General features: G+C 42.1%; 1 protein-coding gene across 1 annotated transcript in view; it reads right to left on the reverse strand.

Moving 5' to 3' along the window:
• Positions 1-5,272: 5,272 nt before the first annotated feature.
• The window catches only part of ATOH8 (atonal bHLH transcription factor 8), a 61,973-nt gene continuing 46,251 nt past the window's right edge, over positions 5,273-20,994 (reverse strand). Inside the window, exon 3 of the mRNA XM_084841845.1 lies at positions 5,273-8,700. Within this exon, the coding sequence (XP_084697971.1) occupies positions 8,695-8,700 (6 nt within the window). The 3' untranslated portion in view covers positions 5,273-8,694. The remainder of the gene's footprint in view (positions 8,701-20,994) is intronic.

Consider the following 20,994-nt stretch of genomic DNA (forward strand, 5'->3'; position numbering starts at 1 on the left):
TCACATGGGGAATCAAATATCATCTACTATCTCTGTTTGGGGTTCTGCTGGTGAAACTGAGCACCCTCTAGCTGTCTCTCCAGAGAACTTTAGGATATATGTCTACAGAAACTGGCATAATAAAACCTCTGGTAATGGCTTCCCATTCAACCCACTGTCCATACAAATTGCTCTTCTACGGCTCTTTTCTGCACCTCTGAACCAATTGGAGTAATTTTTAGATATGACAGTTTTTCCCAACAGCTGGAGTACATGTGATTTTTAAAAATAAAAGTAAGGTAATAGCCTGGATGTCGGTTTCAAAATTTTAACTGAACATGTATAGCATGTGTCATCTAAAAGTGGGTGAATTTTATCCTTGTGAGCAAACTCCACCCCCTCATTTGAGTGGCCTTCATAAACAATGGTTTATGTGCCTATTAAATATTTGTCTTTAAAGAAACCCTGTATCTAGCTCAGGCTTCTATATTATTTCATGGTCCCAAATTTTCTTGCATAAGAGTTCAGTTGTTTCTTCCACCAAGGATGAAACAATCCCCCAGCCTTTAAATGGGCTATAACTTTCTCCACCACTGACTTCTTAATTTTCATGGAATTTCTCTCCCTCTCACAGACAGAAGTTGTATATACAGGGTTTTAGTATTTCCTCTCCGGCTCCAACCTCAATTTGAAGGACTGTAAAACTTTGACTGGATTCCAGTAGTGCGCGGTTTGCTGGCCTCTGCTATACAACAGAGTCAAAGCAGGCCGCACAGTAACAGGCATGCAGTAAATCTTCAAGATGAGTGTTTCCTTTCTTTGCACACTCACAGGACTGAACTGTAGTTTCAAAATATTGTATTTTCCAAGAAAGAGAACCATTTAGTGTTCCGTGGAAACTGGTGACCCTATGTATGTGAGTATAGTATAGTTTGCCCATCCTCCTAGAAAATAAGCTTAACGTGTCCAGCACCAGCTAGGGGCTGGGCCTTATGTGGAGGCTTCTAGGGCACAGAAGGCCAGGCCCAGGAGCTGGCACAGAACTGGACTGGGAATAGTTACATCAGAATTAAAGCTGAATGTTGCCATATGCCTTGTGATTAATTGGATTGACAAAACACCCCCTATCAAAAGTCTTTCCCATTAGGCTCCAAAATGTGAATTTTTGTTTGGGAAGACCTATAAAAAATACAGAGTAGCTTCCTTTCTGAAAACAGATGAAAAGCTCTCCTGAGAAACCAGCCTTTGGTTGGCAAGTGGTAGCCATGACTCTCTGGAGGGGAAGAAGTGGAAATGCCTACTCCTTGCCACCTTCCTGCCAATGGATTTCTGTCAGCAGAGGCTGGTCTCTACTGGGACTTAAAGCTGTCAACTAGCTGGAAACGATTCCAGCCTTGCCAGTTTGGGGGCATCCGAAAAAGGGTGGGCAGCTTTCTTTTTCCCATTTATTACTTATTTACAATATTTAACTTTTTATTGGTTTGTAGATGCATGTGTAATGCACTATACTAGGCACTGTGGGCAGGCAAGAGGCTTGGACACGGTATGTATGCAATTTAAAATGGCCACCTCTGCTGCACCTTCTTCCTGGTCTCAGGCATAGTGGCAGGCAGCAACTGGGGAAGTCTGGTTAGCTGGCTGGCTCTGATGATGCTGTCATGTTCCAGTTAGTGGTGGTAAGGACTGGGAGGAGGAGGCGGAGGAGGAGGCAGCAGAAGATGGATCACTTTCAACTTGGATCAGATTAGACCAGCTGCTCATAGGGCTGTTTGTGTCAAGGATGACAGAAGAAGCCTGGCCCCCTGCCCACCCTAACCCCTTTGCTCTGTGTCTGCTATCAGACTCCAGAAGTGGCTCTTTGAGCTTTCATAAAAAGATATTTATGTGTGACTCATATGTACATCTGGATGAAGGAAACAACTATAATCTGTCGCTATTGCCTTACTTCCATGAGTTCACATGTAGCAGTAATCCATGGTTCATTTAAAAGCATGGTTTGTTGTCCTACCAAGGTTTTGTCTGGCAGATGATCGAACAAACCTTGGTTCGTTTTCTCATTCTCTGGGTTGTTTGTTTCTCTCTTCCATCACCCACTTCCTCCCTGTATCACAAATGGCTTTGTGACACTGCGATACCAGCATATAAAGAGGCTGGAGGTTTTGATCGCTCTTGCTTGCTGCATCTGTAGCCTGGAAAAACAACCCATGAACAACCCACAATTCTGTTTGCATGTAACGACAACACATGGCTTAAACAACCCACAGTTCACAACACCACAAACAACGGGTACTCCTCATCGATTGTTCATGGCTAACATCTCATACTTAACTCATAGTTCTGAGTTTGTGTGCAATACAAATCCATGATTCAACACCATGGTTAATTAAACCATATTTTGTCATTATGTGTGAACTCAGTCAAAGTTTCCCATATGTAAAATGGATGAATGGCTTTGGAATGTCTTTCCAAATGCTTAGCTCCTTATACACATATTGCAGTATGTGTACTATTTGGATGACTGGACATGTAGTCTGTGGCAGGGTACACCTGCTTGAGTTATGTACCTTTAATACATAATACTTTGTGTTTGTGACACAGTTGAGGTTGGGGACGATATTCCATAACTAGGATACCATCACCAAGAAGTCCCCCTCCTTAGTAGCCACTCACCTCACTTCACTCGGCAGGGGCACATTTGCCTCCAAAGAGGTTCTTACCATTTGGGTAGGTGTATTAGTGGAGTGCAATATTTCAGGTAACCTAATTCCAAGCCATTAAGGGCTTTATAGGTTAAGACCAGCACTTTAAATTGGGCCCAGAGACAGACTGACAGAGACAGGTACCTAGTAAAGCACTGGCGCAATATGACTGAAATGTCTACTCTCAATTAATAATTTTAATGCTCAGTTTTGAACTAACTGAAGTGCCACACCATTTTTAAAGGCAAGCTCTGTGTGCAACGTATTGCAGCAGTTTACACAGGAGGTTACCAGAGTGATTGGCCAAGCTATCTCCATCCAGGTAAAGCTGCAGCTAGCTCCAACGATGGCAGGGACTGTACGCTGAATTGGATTATCCCACAGGAAGTTTCTTTTCACTTATTTCCCTCCCCCTTGTGCATTCTTTTTGTGACACATGAGCCACTTGCCAAAGAAAATTCCCCCAAACAGATATGGATAAGAACTGGCCAAGCACTTCACAATGTGGGAATATTTGAGGGGGCTTGACTAGATTTGATATTGCCAACTTTATGTCCCCTTTTGAAATCCTTGGCATGTGTGGCATTCCTCTATGTCCTATGCTTACACATTCTGTCTGATGACAGTTTCATATTTGTATACTGCTACCCAAGTCCCTTTTGCACTTTTTCATCGTTTCAGATGTTGATGAAGGCCATGGTCTCAGTAAGGGACCACCCATTAAATTCTTACTCCTTTCTAGGTAAGAAATGGCAGGGCAGGCAGCTTCCTTACTCCTAGTCAATCAGAAATACTGTTCTAGGAGCTTTTCTGCAAGAGGCTGTTAATCCTCTGAATCTACTTTTGGTTTTGTCACAGAATTGAGATCCAAGCACTACACTAAGAGCATTTCTTTTCCTGTATTTCCACTACGCAACCTCTAGGTGGCACTGTGGTACAGTGTAATAATGCAAATACACAAGTGAAAAAGTGGTTTCTTTCGCTTTCACAATTAAATGCGGCATTTTCCCTGCTCTAAAAAAACTCGCAGAAAGTGCTAATTAGACACAGAAGCAGAACTGGAAGGTCTTTTCATTTTGAAACTTCCCATTACAGTGTTGAAATGTAAGAAATGATCCATAGTTCCTGATGGTTGGGTGTAGTGTGAAGGGGCAGTGATTTCAGCTACCTCTAAATTAGACTATCCTTACTGCAGTCTCAATGGTACTGGAGGAGACCAATAGCGCACATTACATTTTCAAAATGTCACATGCCCTCACACAATCTACCAAACTGTGTTTCTAGATGGCACACCCTTGACTAACCCACTTCTTGTCTGATCAATAATTCCAGTGAAACTAGATTTTATGTGTATTTCAATGTAATTGCATGATAACCATTGCACATGTTCAACATATTCTAATGCAGTCCAGGTGGACTTTTCAAGAGAGGTTCATGAAAAGGATACCAGATTGTTGTGCGTTCTTGCTGATCCAGTTGGATGGCCAATTCCATATTAAGCCTTTTGATTGCACAGAAATAATGCCAAAATATCGTATTGGAAAAGGCCCCTGCCAGCAGAGGTTTTACCGTCTGTTGCAGTGGAATTGCCTTTAGATGGGATGCTTGTAGTTTGCTCGGTGCTGGCATCTTTGGGCTAGGACTGAGTGGCTAGCAGAAAGCGAGGAATCTTTCCTGCTGCTCTTTGTAAAACCACAGCTTACATGAGTAGATGTGCAAAATCTTTTCCCTCTGAATCCCTGTAGACAAACTGTCAGCGACCAAAGTATTTGCTTTCGTACTACTAATTCCAAACTACCATGTTTGTGCATGCCTTTTCATCATGGAGATATCATAATGTGCCGTTTGTGAGAAGGAAGGAATGTGCACAGCACGATACAGCAGCAGGCAAAACAGATGGAGAGATGGAACCTGAGAAGGCAACATTAGTACACGTTGGCCACACAGAGCTGAGACAAACTGTTAGTGCTAAGGAGGAAGGGAACATATGAATCGACTATCCTGTCTCTTTCCCATTTCTTTCTGAGAATCCTGTTGCAATCATGCCAACATGCCTTGATCCAGCCTTATGGAGAATTGGTAATGAGACAACCTTTGCTCCATCATGGCTAGCTTCTGTAGAGACCAATTCAAGGTTGGCACAAGAAAAGGTTTGTGTGAACTGGTCTTCCTACAGTAGCATGAGTTCAGTAAGTGGCTCAGTATGGTGTGAAGGACATTGTTTGAATTTTTAAAGTTTGGTCAACTAATTTGTCCAGCTCCATCCGTACCTGAGGCCAGCCTGCGTAATAGCAGCAGACTACCCACCACTTTTCCCTCTTCTTATCTTGTGGTGCTAATGACATTTTGTAGTCTTTGAGATAAATTGTCTCCTTCCAGTGAGCTCAATGTGGATTCACAAGCATGTCCACACATGAGATCATATATTAGCAAAAATATTTGCATGCCCATCTGTGATTGGTAATTTAATTTTCTCTCCCCATTGGGACAGTTTGTCGATACTCACCGACTAGAACCCATTCTGTCCAACCAATTATTAAAGGAATTTTCCATCTTGCAGAAAGACTGAAACAGAACAACCTTTATTCATTTTTACACCTTTTATCCTTTTAATGCCATGTAAACTCAGTTTTACTTTTAATTTTTATAATCCTGAGGTTCATTTTTACTTACCCACCCATGCCACATCTTGGTAGATGCTAAATCGGGAAATCCTTTTATAAGAAGCTTGGGGTCCCTCATAATTTTTGGAGGGCTCTTTCAATGAGGTTTTCATCTGAGACTGAGTTAATGTTCAATGTGGTAGCAACTGTTTAAGTTTGTTTTATAAGGTTTTGGGGTCCCCAAACCCCTCTCTTTGACCTAGATCATCTACAGATGGTGGTTAGAATTTATCTGCTTGTCTGAATATAGTGCAAAGTTGTGAGCCAAGATAGGTGTGCTGAGGGTGTATACAAAATACATCTTCTCCCTTTAAAAAAGTTATCTGTATGATAATACAAAGACTTTCCCTCACCTCCTAATTGCACTGTGCAGCCTAAGACAGAATGCTTTGTTCCTGACACTTAAATTCCTCTCCTGTTGACTTGTCTTATGGGTGTACATGTTACTGGCCATTCTATAAACCACCCTGTGACTTGCCAAGCTTCCCTTCACTTTAGTCCTTTGCTGCTATTTTCTGTCAATGTGCACAAACAGTTGAAAAATAGTGCTAACCAAGAACCCGGGGAGCAGAGGAATAAAAAGTTAAACTGCTTGTCTCTAACTTTGCTTCCAGTAGCTATGTAGTAACAAGTTGAGGGCAGTTAGAGTTTAGTCCCTGGTTCCTTCTCTCTCTAGCTCTTAGAAAAGACAAGGGGTTGTTTTGTTACCTCTCTTAGTTACCTCTCATTTCTTGTGCTACATCCACCCATGTACAAAATACTCAGGAGATGAATTTTAATGAGATATGGTTCTTGCCCCCAGATCCAACATATTTTTGCCCTGGATTGGGATGAGCCTCTTTCCTATTAGGAAAGGTGTGCTGAACTTCAGTGGAGTACCCGCGCTCTGAATTGATGCACCAGGCTGGTTCACACATACTCAATCCTTAACGACTGGCCGCTGAATGTGTGAACTGCCTTCATTGAGAAGCATGTTTTGGGGCAAAATGAGATAAATATCTGTGTTGGACCATTCACACAAGTCATCATTTGATGTTGCAGTCATGAAGTGATGAATATATATCCATGAACCAGCTCTGTGTGTGTGGTAGCTGCTGCAGGAAAATCTCTGTGCCAGAGACCTGGTTGCATGAAGCTGACACCTAATGCTGAATGCAGCATGAGCCAGCTTTTGATACACGACTGATCATGTGACTTCTTTGCAAAAAGCTTGCACAAGACCAGCTACTATGGTAAGTAGGTTCAATCTAATGGCACAGCAGAACAGGCTGAATTCTTCCCTATTTACAACCTGCAAATTTAAGGCTTTTATTTAGTTCACAGTGATAAAATATCCATAACTCTGAACACGTGAGTAGGTTTTCTCTCTCCATTTCTCCATTTCATATTTGGTGTGTTGTGAAGAGAATCATGCATTTGGAACTTTCTTCCTGACATGGACCAAAAAGTACACAAATGTTTATGGTTGTCTCCAGAAGGTGCTGTTATACACAGAATGCTAAAGTATTTGGGGGGCGATTCCCCACCTTTTTAAACTTCTGCCTGAAAAATTTATGTTTTCTTGGGAAAAGGGATTGGCATTGGCTGTTTAACTACCATTGGACAATGCCTCCAAACCATCATGTGTGTTTAGAGTTCAATTTTATTTCATTTCAGAAATGGAAATTGTTAATTACCTCTCATTTATTTGGAAGTTCTTTAGGAAGGATGTTATGTTACTAACCTACCATTATTATGCTAGAGGGAAACGTAAAGCCATGTAGGAGCCCTTCAGTGCAGCAAAAGCAGTGGATGTTAACTGAAGAGTCCAGAATTCTGTATATAGGCTTCAGCTTAAAATTTAGAAGGATGTGGTTTTGCTGTCCCAAAACATATGATAAGACTTACAGATTTGTGATGTCTCCCAACTAGAGAGGCACAAAGGGCTGGATTCAAATCTATTACACTTATGTAAATCAAGCATGAATATATCTAATTTATATTGAAACAGAGCCAAATTTAACTACAGTGTATAGCCATTATACTTGCCGTTTGACTGAAATATGGTAATCTCTTTTCTTCAAAAGGCCATATTACTTTACTGTAACACTGAATTATATTCTTCATTACTAGCAGATGTCTTACATATGACACACATTATTTATAAAGCCTGCTTACTCCAAGTGAGTCTTTCCATACCTTTTTTAACTTCAATTTGAAGTGAAAGATACAACATAGAATTCAAATGCCTTTGCATTATGTGGGTTCTTAGCATGTCTAAATTCCAAAATGTGATTTTACAAACAGTTTTGGAATAGTTCTGCTACTTTACGCTCTGTCTATTTGTTCTTTATTTCCTTTTTTTGAGCTCAAGTTTAATTAATCGGATTAAATGGTATGCTAAAGATGGGGAAAAGCTTATGCTGTAGCAGTTCCCACTTTTTCTCACTATTTTTACCCTGTGTGTGTGAAAAATCTGGTCCTGTGTGTGTGAAAAGAAGCAGAACAACAGACTCGCTGAAGGTAAAAAAAGTAAGTAATTGTGGAACAAATGTTGGTATGTCTTGGCAAAGTCCTCCTTTGAGTCCTGGTTTTGGTGCTTCAGGCAGATCCGTAGAAATGGGAAAAACTATTAGAAAAAGATTTACAGAAAGATCAGAAGTTCTGATTTCTGACTGTTAGCCGTACTAAGTTTAAAAGAATATTGTGGGATTCTCTACTCTAGAATGGTGACATTTAAGGCAAAAATAAGACACTGATGCCCTCATCCAAAGCAAGTCTCTGCACAAGTATTAGGAACCACAAATATAACTCAAATGTGGATCCAAATTCAGTAATTTAACCACACTGTATTACTTTCAATGGAATGTGCATCTCCATTCTCCTTCAACTATAGAACGCACGCACATTTTAATGTGTATCCTACTGAAAGTAACCCATGATGTCCACACTGAAAAGTGTATTTGCAAATGTGCACATCTGATTAATGCTGGCGGCTCCTGATACATGTAGATCATATTCTCTAGACTGGGTGACAGTGTAGAAACTCTGTCAGATCTTTGGCATTAACAATGACACTGTAGTATACTATGAGCTGAGGGTAATATTTCCTATGGAAGCAAAGGGGAAAAGTGCTCAATACATTGCACATACTAAAGTGTGGTTGGCGTAAAAAGAAAACAATATAAGAAGAAAACATCTTCATCTTCTCAGAGGGATTTCTCACATCCAGAAAGTTCCCATTGCCAGTCTCAAATTTAGAGAAAGATGTCTTCCAAAAGCTGCTTACTGATTTCAACTGGACAATACAGACTTTGACAACATGGGATGGAACACTGGGACAGGGCTGCCGCTGAATCCATCCTGTTTGGTTATCACTCCTGGAAATAAATGACATTTTATTAGAATCTTTGATAAGAATCATTCTGTTTCTTCTAGTGACTGGAAGGATTATATTTTCTAAGTAGAAAGTGTGCCTGCATATACAGTAATCAAAGTCAGCACTCCAAAATCTTTAATGGTTTCTGGCCAGGTATCCAAGGAACATGAGCATTATAGTGACTCAGGAAGAAAAGTAAAAATTATTACTGTCACACTTTTTGCATACTTACTTGTAATCAATGAGACTTAGGGTAGAAGAACAAATTATAAGCAGCAGAGGGTTTTTGCAGAAAATTGCTGTCCCATGTGAGTCCTTCCTCTCTGTAATGTGTACCACAACTTATCCCATTTAGCCCTATTTAGGTGTTCAAATCCCCCCATGCAATTAGAATTGTGTGAGGGGGGAACAGAGATGCAATCACTAGTCCTGGGGTGTGTTTCCATGCTCTTTTCTTCACTTTGTTTGCAACTTTGTTGTGATCTTTCCCCAACCGCATCTTCTCCTTTTCCAGTTTCCACAGCCCTGAAAGACCTGGCTTATCATTGCTGCAGCCTGGGGCTCTGTGCTGTTTCCACTGAGCTCTAATCGAATTATTTTCTTGATGGCTGGGTGGAGTCTGAGTGGAGTCTGGGTTGGGCCTGATTACCTCACCAGTGTTCCCGCCTCCTCCTCTTGCCAATTACCCTCTCCCTTGCTTGGTTCTGCTCTGCTCCATTTTCCCACTCTGTCCAGTCTCCTCCTTGCCTTCTGAGCCCTTTTGTTTTTTCCTTTAAGCAAAGTCATGTGCAGCATCCCCCCCCTTTTAAACCCGTCCCCTATTAAAACGGAACTTAGAGCACAATTTCACTTTAATGAAGGAGCGAAAAAGCAAAGTCGTGTGTGCAGCATCCCCATCCCTAGCCCCCCCCCAGGCAACCGCTTCACAGAGACACCTTCTTCATTAGACCCAGCTTGCTCCCCCCTTTAAACCCTTTCTTCCCCTAAACCGGGAAGGCACCTTAACGACTTAATGACTTAACAGGGTGGGCGGACACTGCACTGGTATGCCAGGGGTGCTTCTGTGTGCATCTCTTCATCTCTGCCTGACTGCTCCCTCCAGGATCATCTCCCCCTCTGCTTCACACGCTGCTTCTGGTGAGGTCACGGGCAGGTGAGCGACACACCCACAAGGGCCGGGCTACATGCCCCATGGGCAAGACTATGATACCGAACCCAGTGCGCTTGTGGAAACAGGTCAGTAATGGAGCCGAAGCAAGCTGGAAAAGTTGGACTATAACCGGTCGCAGAAGAAGCGGTTTTTCCACGATAAAATGAGGGGCTGGTGCTGAATGGCCACGATGTCATGGAAACACAGAGACATCACTGCGCAGCCAGGCTGGAGTAATTCGCTGGTGGAAACACAGCCCTGTGCTCATCACATCCCACTAAATTGTCTGGGGAGCCTACACAGGTCCAGCAGGCTCCCTGCTATAGAGCTTCTCCCTGCAGTGTGTGGTGGACAGCAGGGCCAGGTATGGGAATGTAAGGAAGAGGGTGGTGCCAGCTGGTATGTCCCACAATTTTAATCATGTGGGGGGAACCAAATGCCCAAATAGGGCTGTTGTGGTAAGCATTTCTTTGTCACTGTCAGCTAATGATGTGTAGTAGAGGGTAGGGAAGTGTGTAAGAGCTATGGGAAATAAAGTAAAGTAGGTACACTCAATTGAACTACAATTAATGCGATTAATAATTTGTGGTGGAAAACTATAAAAAGGCCAGGATGCCTTTACTTTAACTTATGTTAGAGCTCTGAGGGGAATCTGGAACTGGCAATAGAGTTCTGTGTCCCTTTATCATCTCAATAGTCCAATAATTGTGACTGGTCATAGGAAATATGTGTGTTAATTCATAATGACAAGAAATATTTTAGTTCAGTTCTGCCTACATTCAGCCATCAGATAAATTATTTCAGTTCTTGTCAATACACACATATACTTTCCTCGAAAAGAAAACCAATGATATATCCCTACAATGCAAATATGAGGAGTCAGGAGAATTCATGCAGTCAAAACATTGTCCTTGTACAGACAAAATACTGACATCAATACTTAAAGTAAATAATTTCCCAGGCCTCTCCATTCTCCATCCCCAAGATTTCTGGACTGGAATTAATGTAGAGCCCCCCGAATGAAATAACAAAGCAAGTGCTCATTTCTCTCTCTCTCAGAACTTGAACATATACTTTGTGAATGTCCCAATTAATTCAAAGTTTCCTAAAAAAAAATATTATGTTAATTTGAGTACTAAAATCTGGAAAGACTTGCATTTGCCTTTATATGCCCTGGTCCCAAATCATTTAGGGCTTTAAACATGGTAACTAGCAATCTGTGACTTGGACTTGGAAAAAACCCAACAGCCATTGCAGAATGAATAATAAGTAGTAGCTTGTTCCAAATAAGGCCCCCTCTGCCAGCAGCATCCTGAACCAACTGCAGTTTCTGAACACTTTCACAGGCAGCCACAAGTAGAATGTATTGCAATAGTCTAACCTGGATGAGACTAAGGCAGGCGTGATAGTAACCGGAGCTGTCTTCTCCAGAAAAAAATCACAGCCAGTGCATAACCAAAGGTGCTCCTGTTGCAACCACAAGCTAGTGATCCAGGAACAAAGCCAGATCCAGAAGCACACCCAAGCAGAGTACCTGATATTTCAGGGATTGTGCAGCCCCATTCAAGACAAGCTGAATACCCAAACCTGGATTGGATTTCCTACCGAACAAAATCACTTCTTCCTTTTCTCGATGAACTCTCAGCTTGCTAGCCTACATACCACCCATCACGGCCTCTTGGAATCTGATGGAAAAGAGAAATCGAGCTGGATGTCATCACCACATTGATGACACCATGCTCTAAATCTCTGGACAACCTCTCTTGGCAATTTCGTGTAGGTCTTAAATAGCATGGGAGACAAAATGGAACTGTTGAACTCCATTGTAAATGTATTATAGAATGCAATCCCATGCATAGCTAGTGGGATGCAAATCCAAATGGAATTCAATGAGACTTACACCCGGGTCAGTCTATATGGGATTGCAGCCTATATCCACTTACCTGGGAACACATGTCACTGAACTCAATGTGTCTACTCAAAAGTAAGCTGCATTGAGTTCAGTGGCGTTTACTCCCAGAGAAGTAGGTATAGGGTTGCAAGCTTAGAACTTTTTCTACACAAGGCATTTACTGCGCACCTGTGATTCCTTACCCATGGTTGTTTACAGGTTCTTTAGACAACATTGTGATCCTCCAGTTTTGCTTCTGTTTTTTAAGGGCACTTTCCCAGTTTATTTACAGTGCTGAAAATGTCAGTATTATTTCTGAAAGTGAAAGAAAAGGTATTTTCCTACACATGTAATTGTGACAGTCTGTTATAGTTATATTCTGTTATATCTATAGTCACCAAGAGATAATGTAGCAGAAAATCAGGAAAGGCAATGCTCTTTGGGTAGAACTCCGATTTTAATTCTGCGACAAAACCGAAAGTGCAAAACTGCAACAATTAACGGCTTCGTGAAGAAAACCTTTTAGTATTGTTTTATGGTAAACATTTCTATTTAATAATGCATTTCTACCCACACACTTTTAATGATAATGATAAAAAACAATGATAATGTTTTTTCTATTTTCTTCTGTATTGTATTATACTGTAATGTATTTGTATTTGTTTTTTGCTTTTTCTTTTTTTCTTTTTTTTAAGAAAAGAAAATCTGGAGTTGAGCCACCATCACATGCCTCTGCCTGAGCAACTTTCCCACCTAAAAAGAAAATTTGGAAACATGCCAGAAACAGTTATCTAGGATGGAGGATTTCAGAGATTTGTATGTCACCTTTCCATCAAATGATCTATATGGTGTGTTTTACCAAAATAAAATCTACCTTAAAACTAGCATAACACACAACACAGAATAACAACAAAATAGTAAAACTAGTAAGAAGAAGCAAGAATATCAGTTATCCACTTACCTCTCCAAAATCCTTACCAAAAATAAACGTTTTAAGATGCTGTCTGTGTAGGCCAGAGGAATGTCTCTCAAGGGCAAGTTCTACAATCTAGGTACCAAGCTAGGCAAGAAAGCTGTGATAAGATCTTCTGTCTCTTTACATTTTGGTAAATGATAGCCATGGGATGGAGGTGGCAGGCGATACAGATTGGGACCACAGTGCTGGGGAAGGGGCTTTAATCCTTCCCTCCCATTTTCCTGATGAAAATCACCCCCTCTCAAGCTGGTATTTGCCTTATTAGGGAAACTGTCTGTGTACGTGTATGTTTTCCCTAATGGGGCAAACAGCAGGTGTGTATATTGTGTAATTTTAAGTGGAAAAATGACAAGGGGGAAAGGTTTAACCCCCCACCTCAAGTGCTACAGCCCCAATCATGATCTTCCCCTGAAGATGCTGTCAACATTTAAAGAGATAGGAGAGTGGTTTAAAAGTACAGTAAATAAATCAATAAATTGTTTTCAACCCAATGGTACACCATATAAGTGAACTGGCGCCATTCTTTTCTATCAGTAAATGTAAGTGCTGTACTTAGGAACAATGCCACAATGGAGGCACAATCCTGCTTTCCCCCTAACAGTGGGTGGCCCAGCCCTCAGGAACCATGCATGGGACTGATGCACTTAGGGACCCATGCAATAGTCATACTATCCCTTTGCACATACCTCATTCATTATAATGTGATGAACGTTGCTAGCAAATTAATGTGTGTGCTGTTAATTTGTTAAGGTACTTGGTTATCTTCTAGACTAGACCTTCAGGGGCTTGCTTAGTCCCACAGATGGTTGCCTCCAATTTACCCAGCAGTAAATGGTCTTTTGGATTGTGACAGTTATATGCAACTGTTGTTCAGTCGTTCAGTCATGTCCGACTCTTCGTGACCCCATGGACCATAGCACGCCAGGCCTTCCTGTCCTGCGCTCTCTCTCGGAGCGTGCTCAAGTCCATATTCATTGCTATATGCAACTGGCTGAGCCTCTAATCCAGGAGTGGGCAACTTGTAGCCCTCCAGATGTTTGGGTCTACAACTCCCATCAGCCCTAGCCAGCAAGTTGTCCAACCCTGGTATGATCCTATCATTACCTCATGAACTGCCCCAGAAACAGCCATGTACTAACAAACTTGCAGCCACAAGATTATGATGACTTGATATAAATAAGAAACAAATATGTATACATTTCAACACAAATTCAGCCAATACAGAGTAGAAAAGAGAGGCTGTAAAATTCTTTGTTTGTTTCCTACTTTAGTGTGTCACAGTTTCACCCAGTGAGGTCTGTTCCCAGTTTGGAATAATTGGCTGAGATCCAGCAAGACCTGGAGGTATAAGCAGAATGCTTCACACTTGCACGAGACTGTGGGGCCTATTTTTCTTGGTGACAGCAGATGCTTGCACCTTAAGGGGGACCGCTGTATGAGAGGCACAAGAGATTGCCACTGGAAAGGGGAGACAAAATCCTAACCAAACTGCTTTTTACATTGTCCCAAGAGAGATTAAAAAAAGAAGTTGATTGTGGCAGAATCAGGCTTCATGTTTTGGCTCTTACACACAGATGGTCCTGGAAGCCAAGCAGCTCTCTGAGCTATGGGTAACTGGAACCCCCAGGAGGAGAGTCCACTAATTTTCCCATCATCAATTATCACCATCATCTGTTCTGTGTTACCCATGGATGTTGTGTCTTATATTTTCTGAAATTCACAACTTCTTGAGTAATAAAGTATTTCCCATCAGAAACAGCAAGGAGTCTTGAGGCACTTCAAAGACTAACAGATTTATTGCGGCAGGAGCCTACCTCATAATTGAGCCTACCTTTCTTTGACTGGAGCCTACCTCATCAGATGCAAGTGGGGAACTTGTAAACAAAAACAAAATTGTAAACAGTGGGTCCCACAAGGTCATAAAATGTAGGTCTGTGACATTCCTTCCCTCAAGGAGAGGTGGGCAGGTGAAATTGGCCAAGGTCCCACCTCCAGGGCCAGGAAGGCAGTTTCCAAATTTAAACTAGAGGAGGAGGGGCATCTCCCCTCATTCCCCAGAATGCTTCTTGACTTCTTCCTGGGAGTTGGGGTCTAGCAGGGTCCAGCATTTTCTCTCCCAAGTTTGCTTAAATAAATAGTGCAGCAAGAGACTATCCTGCTAGAATGTCCCCTCAGGTTTCTGACATGAATCCTGTACAGCAAAACAGTGAAGTTATCCAGATTGTGTGATTTTGTTACATGAAAAAGTTCATTTGGAGTTTTAAAATGAAAGAAGGAAATCCCTTGCCCTCAGGATCACATCTCATTGTATGTGTTGGGCCACTATACACGGCTGCCGTTGGACTGTATTTGGTTTTGTGGGTCACAAGTTATGTAGGCCTGCTCAAGTGAATGTGAGATTGCGAGAAGGAGATAGGTTCATTCGTATGTTGTTGTTGTTTCATTCCTTCTTTCCTGTTCTTGCTGCTACCGAGTGCTTACCAGGCCTTCCCTGACCATTTGACAGAGAGGTGGCCGCTTCAGATGCTGAGGGGCAGGAAATGGATAGGGTATGTGTGTGCTACATAACCTGCGCTGCATCCCCCTTCCCAACTACCTTGATGCTCTCAGGTACAGTGGAGGGCACTGTCCTGTCACCAGTGTTGAAATAAGATTCAAGTGCCAGCCAGTTCGGCTTCCGTATGTGGAATGGAGGTAGGTGCCATCTTGTCTTTTGCCTCAGGCAGCAATATGCATTGGGCCAGCCCTGGCATTGATTTTCTTTCAGATAGCAGAGATTTTATAAAATATTGGTGAAATGTATAATTTCTGAAGTTGACAGCTGCTCTAATAAACTTGGCGAATTGGCAACAGCAGGGAGGGCTTCACATGAAATGCTTCACTAAGCCAAAGCTCTTGTGGAATTCAGCTGGATCACCACCCCTTTGTGTATTTATACATTTATTTAAAATTAGTCCACAGACCATTTATATTTTTTGTTTTTTTACAAATAAAAGGAAAATGCACATGCAAACAAAAATACTGTTAGTAACAGTATAGGGACAGCAATTGCATACACTTAATGTTAAATGAGCAGAATCAAGGATCAGCATTTGCAAGCATCTTAGGTATAATTTTTAAAACTGTATTTAAAAACATTGCAGCCTTCTGGATTACGTTGACCTTATGCCCTCCAGACATAATAGAAGTAGCACCACATATGAATGACTAGGATAGGATGGCAAAATTGGCTGAATCAATTTTACTCTGGGTGCCTGATAAAAATTACAGTAAAACCATGTATATATCAATGTTTCAGTATCCCCAGAATCTCAAGGGCAGAGTGTTAATGCGCTGGGTATTCCTCCATATGAATCTTCTAACAATTGGGATCACATCTCACTAAACTTAGCTAATGTGAAAGCCATATGGTACTTTAAGATAGTCAAATTCTGTAAATACCGAGTGCTTTGAAACATATTAGAAAATGTCAGCTAGTGAACTAAAGGTGAACAAACATGGTTAGCTTTTGCCAACTGGTTCTGTCTATTTCCTGAATTCTCTGTCTCATTAATGATTAGGGATGTACGAAAGTTCTGCCACGGATCTCGGGGAGGCCCGCCCCCCCTGCCCCCCCCGGGACGGGACTTACCTGGGGCGGATCTTTCTGGCGGCGGCAGCTGCGGCGGCGGTTCGGCGGCGGCGGCTGCGTCATTTCCAGGTTTAAACAAAAACAAAAAAACGTGATAGGCTACGTAAAGATTTACGTAGCCTATCACGGCTAGATTTTAAAAAAACACCGTGATAGGCTATGTAAATGTTTACGTAGCCTATCACGGCTGACTTAAAAAACAAACGCGCATATGCAAATGGCGTTGCCCATGGCCGCCGCCATTTGCGTTCCTTATTTTGGCACGTCTTAGTCTACGTAAACATTTACGTAGACTAAGACGGCGAAAATAAGGGGAACGTTTTTCCTGACTGTCCCGTCGTTTTAATATAAATGTCAATTTTGGCCCGTTTTTAATTTTTTGTAAAAAAACTGAACGCGTTTATCATAAGGCTCTATGCTAATCAATGCGTGCAGTAAAACTACTAGTGTGACGAAAGAGGATGTTCCATTTCCTTTATCCGGCCAGGCCAGGCTTCTTGAGCTAGCGATGATCAGACGCCACCCCCTGGCTTGTCTGCAGTGGCGCGGAACTCAAGAGGCTGTCACTAAGCCCCATTCAGCGTGTGGGAGCCAGGAGGGTGAGTCTTACTGTTATTTCTACCATCATTCCGCCCATAGAGATTCTTTCTGCCCTACATTCAGTTTGATTCGGACTTTTCAGACTCATATTTCAGTTCAACAGGCTGTTAGCTATTTTTTTTATTACAGCGGAACTCTCTGGTGGGACATTAGCATATACCGGCTTGTGATAGCAGTCGGGGTGTTCATTCCTTTTCTTTTTTCTTTTTGGTGTATGTTTATGATTTTTTGCAGTCTGGCCACTGCAATCCTGCATTAGAGTGTTCAGTGTGGTATGCCATACAGATTTGTTTACTGCCCATGTGATATTTTATAAGTATTTTATATATGTATATTTATGAGTGTTTTTTGTGTGTATATGCAATAAATTAGTGTTATTCATTTGCGCCCCTTTCCATGTTCTTTTGCAGTGAGTTTAGGTTTTTTTTTAGGTCTCTTATAGCCTGTGAGACCACAAAGGGAGCTGCAGTTGTTTTGTTATATTGTGGTTTTATTTATTTTTTTACCTTAGCGCAGTTTCCTTTATATATTGTAGGGTCAGGCTTCTTGCCCAGAGAGAAAACATCACTAGTAAGAGATGGAGCAAACGCGTTCTCGCTGCTTACTACGATTGGAGTCCCACATTCTACTCATATCATTGTTAAGTCTTATTTTTTAAAGCTTAAAGTCTATGATAAGGTGTTGAAAGACCAAAATTTGCTGCGTAAGATTACTTCATCGGAGAAATATTCATGGTACGATGGTGGTGAAATACAGCCCCCCTCTATGTCTACCTAAATTTTTGTATGAGTTCTGTCACTGAAGAATAATTGTTAGCTCAATATGTTCATGTAATACAATTTTTGTTATTGTCTTACTTTTTCATGAATATGGAATATTACATAACCCCGTCCCATTTTTGTCATCCCAATATCCCGTTTTTGTCTCAAGGAAATATGATCAGCCCAATCCTATGGAGACTCCCAACATCATTTTAAAAGAGAAAATCTTTTAAAACTTTACTTTGGGATGAAGTAATTTGGAGTGCAGAAGTACAGGGCAGGACTTAACCCTGGAATCCTGCCTGGCCAGCTCTGCTCTGCAGCGGCTCTGCGGAGCAGCCGGTCAGGGCTGTCCGCAGCCGGACTTCCGGCCGCGGATGGGATGCTGTGGACGCAAATGGTGGCTGCCGTAGCAGCTGCCATTTGCGTCCTTTCAGGCTGCCGTGATAGGCTACGTAAGTCTTTACGTAGCCTATCACGGCATGCCCCCCCAAAAACGACGTACGCAAATGGCGGTGGCTACAGCGGCCGCCATTTGCGTTCCCTATTTTTCACCGTTCTAGCCTACGTAAATATTTTAATTATTTTAAAATATTATTTTAAATATTTACGTAGGCAATTACGGCGAAAAAAAGGGGACCGCAAATAGCGTAGTGGGCGCTATTTGTGTTTCTTTTTTTTTCACCGTAAAAGCCTACGTAAATATTTACGTAAGATAAAACGGCGGAAAAAAAAGAATTTGCGGTCCCCTTTTTTTCACCGTAATTGCCTACGTAAATATTTACGTAGGCTAGAACGGCGAAAAATAGGGAACGCAAATGGCGGCCGCCATAGCCGCCGCCATTTGCGTATGCCGTTTTTTGGGGGGGGCATGCCGTGATAGGCTATGTAAAGACTTACGTAGCCTATCACGGCAAAGACCAGAATGCAAATGGAGGCTGCGGCAGCCAGTCGAAAGATCAGCCACCGCCGCCAAAGCCACCGCTGGAGCCACCACCATCCGGAACATCCGCCCCAGGTAAGTCTCGTCCTGGGGGGAATCCGCAGGGGGTGGGGTGGCAGGCCGTTCTGCCACGGACTTCGGGGGGCCAAATGCCAGTGCATTTGGCCTCATTGAAATCCGTGGTGGAATTCTCCACCATCCCTACTTAGTAGACACATAGAGATTATGCTGTAAGGCTACAACCCTGTGCATACTTACTTGGGAGTAAACCCTATTGAACAAATTGGGGCATACTTCTGAGTAAACATGCAAAGGATTATGCTGCATACTCCATTGATTTTGGTGGGAACTATTCCCAACGAATGTTTGCTGGATTGTTCACATTATGTATAAATAGCACCCACTGAAAATTATCATTCTACATTTTTGGGATCCACGTGTAAATATGCTATGGACATAGTGATTATCACATGGTATCTAACGCAGTTACCAACACTTCTCTCCCAACCTGCCAACTTCCTGCTTCCTGGCTGCTGAGGTGAGTGCAGCAGGAGACATAAGTGGCAAAGGTGGAGGTAAGGATGGTGGAACGACTTGGGTAGTGGAGGAAGGGAACCTCGAGCCAGGGGGAGGGGAAGGAAGAAGAAAGGCTCAAGAAAAGAGGGAATCCTGGAAGGGGGAAGAAAAGCGAATCCGAAAATAAGTGTGTGTTGGCTGGAATAACCGTGGGACAAATGTGCCCTGAAAAAAAAGACAAGTGTGCCCACAGGTCTGAAAAGGTTTCCTATCCCTGATCTAACAGTTAATTGTGTGGTTCTTGTGGCACTGTCACATACCTAAACAACCAACCTACACAAACAAGCTGTAATTCCAAAGCCTGCAGTGTACAGACAAGGCAGTGGTTATTAGTTGTAATTTAACAAAAAAAAAGTGCTCATAGACTTGAGAATTTATATGCAGTGTATAGTATAGTATACACACCTATTTAGGAATAAGTCCCACTGAAGTCAATAGGGCTTGCTTCTGAGTAGGCATGTATAGGATTGTACTATTCAATTCTAAAGTCTCCCAAACCTTCCTTAGCACTTAAGGCTGCAGTCTTACACAAAGTAATTTGGGGATAAACCCCATTAAACTCAGGCTAGATGTACACTAGTGCTTTTATTGGTATTGAAATGCACTGATAGCTGTTGGGGCACATTGTACATATCACTTTTCTAGTGTTATTTCCTGCTTCTTGTTCTGTATTATCCAAGATACCGCAACAGATGTCATTGTGTGTGCTATGAGGTATAAATGCACAAGAGGGATATATGGTTACCACGATGGAATCGTATCAGTATGACATGAGATGTAGATCTGGCCTCACTGGGACTTACTTCCAAGTAAATATGCACATGGGCAGGCTGCATGACCATTGCTTCAACACATGAGGGTTGGGGGGCTATTTCTGGGCTTTGTGAAAACAATGATAAAATCGTAAGTTCAACCAACCACAACAGAATTTAGAATATGCATCTCTGTACAGACAATTCCATTGCCATAAAACAGTTATTTCGTGTTGCTCATGCCCTCCTTTTGCATTATCAAAATACATGTTTGCATCCTTAAAAGAGAGCACTGTGGAAACTCTGATTGAAACATTTACAATAATTGTATTCTTTATGCTTTATTTTCTTTCAATCTGATTTCTCAAGAAGAGCAAGAAAGTAATGATTTACCAATGTTGAATAACAACCATTATTTTGCAGTCGAATCCTTTTATTTCTAATTCTCTACAAATGTGTGTGTGCATAATTAAAAAACAGACACAAATTCTAGCAGAAACCTTTTATTGAGCCGCAACTGCTCTGCTGTTATTTATAAGCCAGCTTCCTCTCTCACAAAGGGACCTTTTGCAGGGTTTTCCCCCTCCTGCCTCCCTAACAGCTGCTCTCAATGTTGTATCCTGAGTGATGATGAGGTTCTGAAAGTGTTTTTTTGGAACAGATGGCTAGGAGAGTGCTGGGGAATGTGCCAGCAGAAAGCTGGGGATGTGCCAAATCCTGCAGTGACTGAGTGCTTTGGGTTCCAGCTCGCGTGCCTTTCCCCTGCCCTCTGCCCTGAGTGGCGCCAGCAGGACTTCCCAACTAGCACTCTGAACATCTGGAGTCTGCGACTGCCAGGAGAGCAAGAGAGGCGGGGGGAGGGCTTGGGGGGAGGAAAACCCTCCCTGCTTCAACTCGGCTTCCATCTACTCAACAATGTTACTCACTAGCAGAACAACTAATCAAAACCAAAAAGGAACGCTCATGTGCATGTGTGTACACACACACACACACACACACACACACAGAACCTTGC

The sequence above is a fragment of the Heloderma suspectum genome, chromosome 3, assembly GCF_057233095.1.
Source record: "Heloderma suspectum isolate Gila_16-S chromosome 3, 16-S_ref, whole genome shotgun sequence".
Classification (NCBI taxonomy): domain Eukaryota; kingdom Metazoa; phylum Chordata; class Lepidosauria; order Squamata; family Helodermatidae; genus Heloderma; species Heloderma suspectum.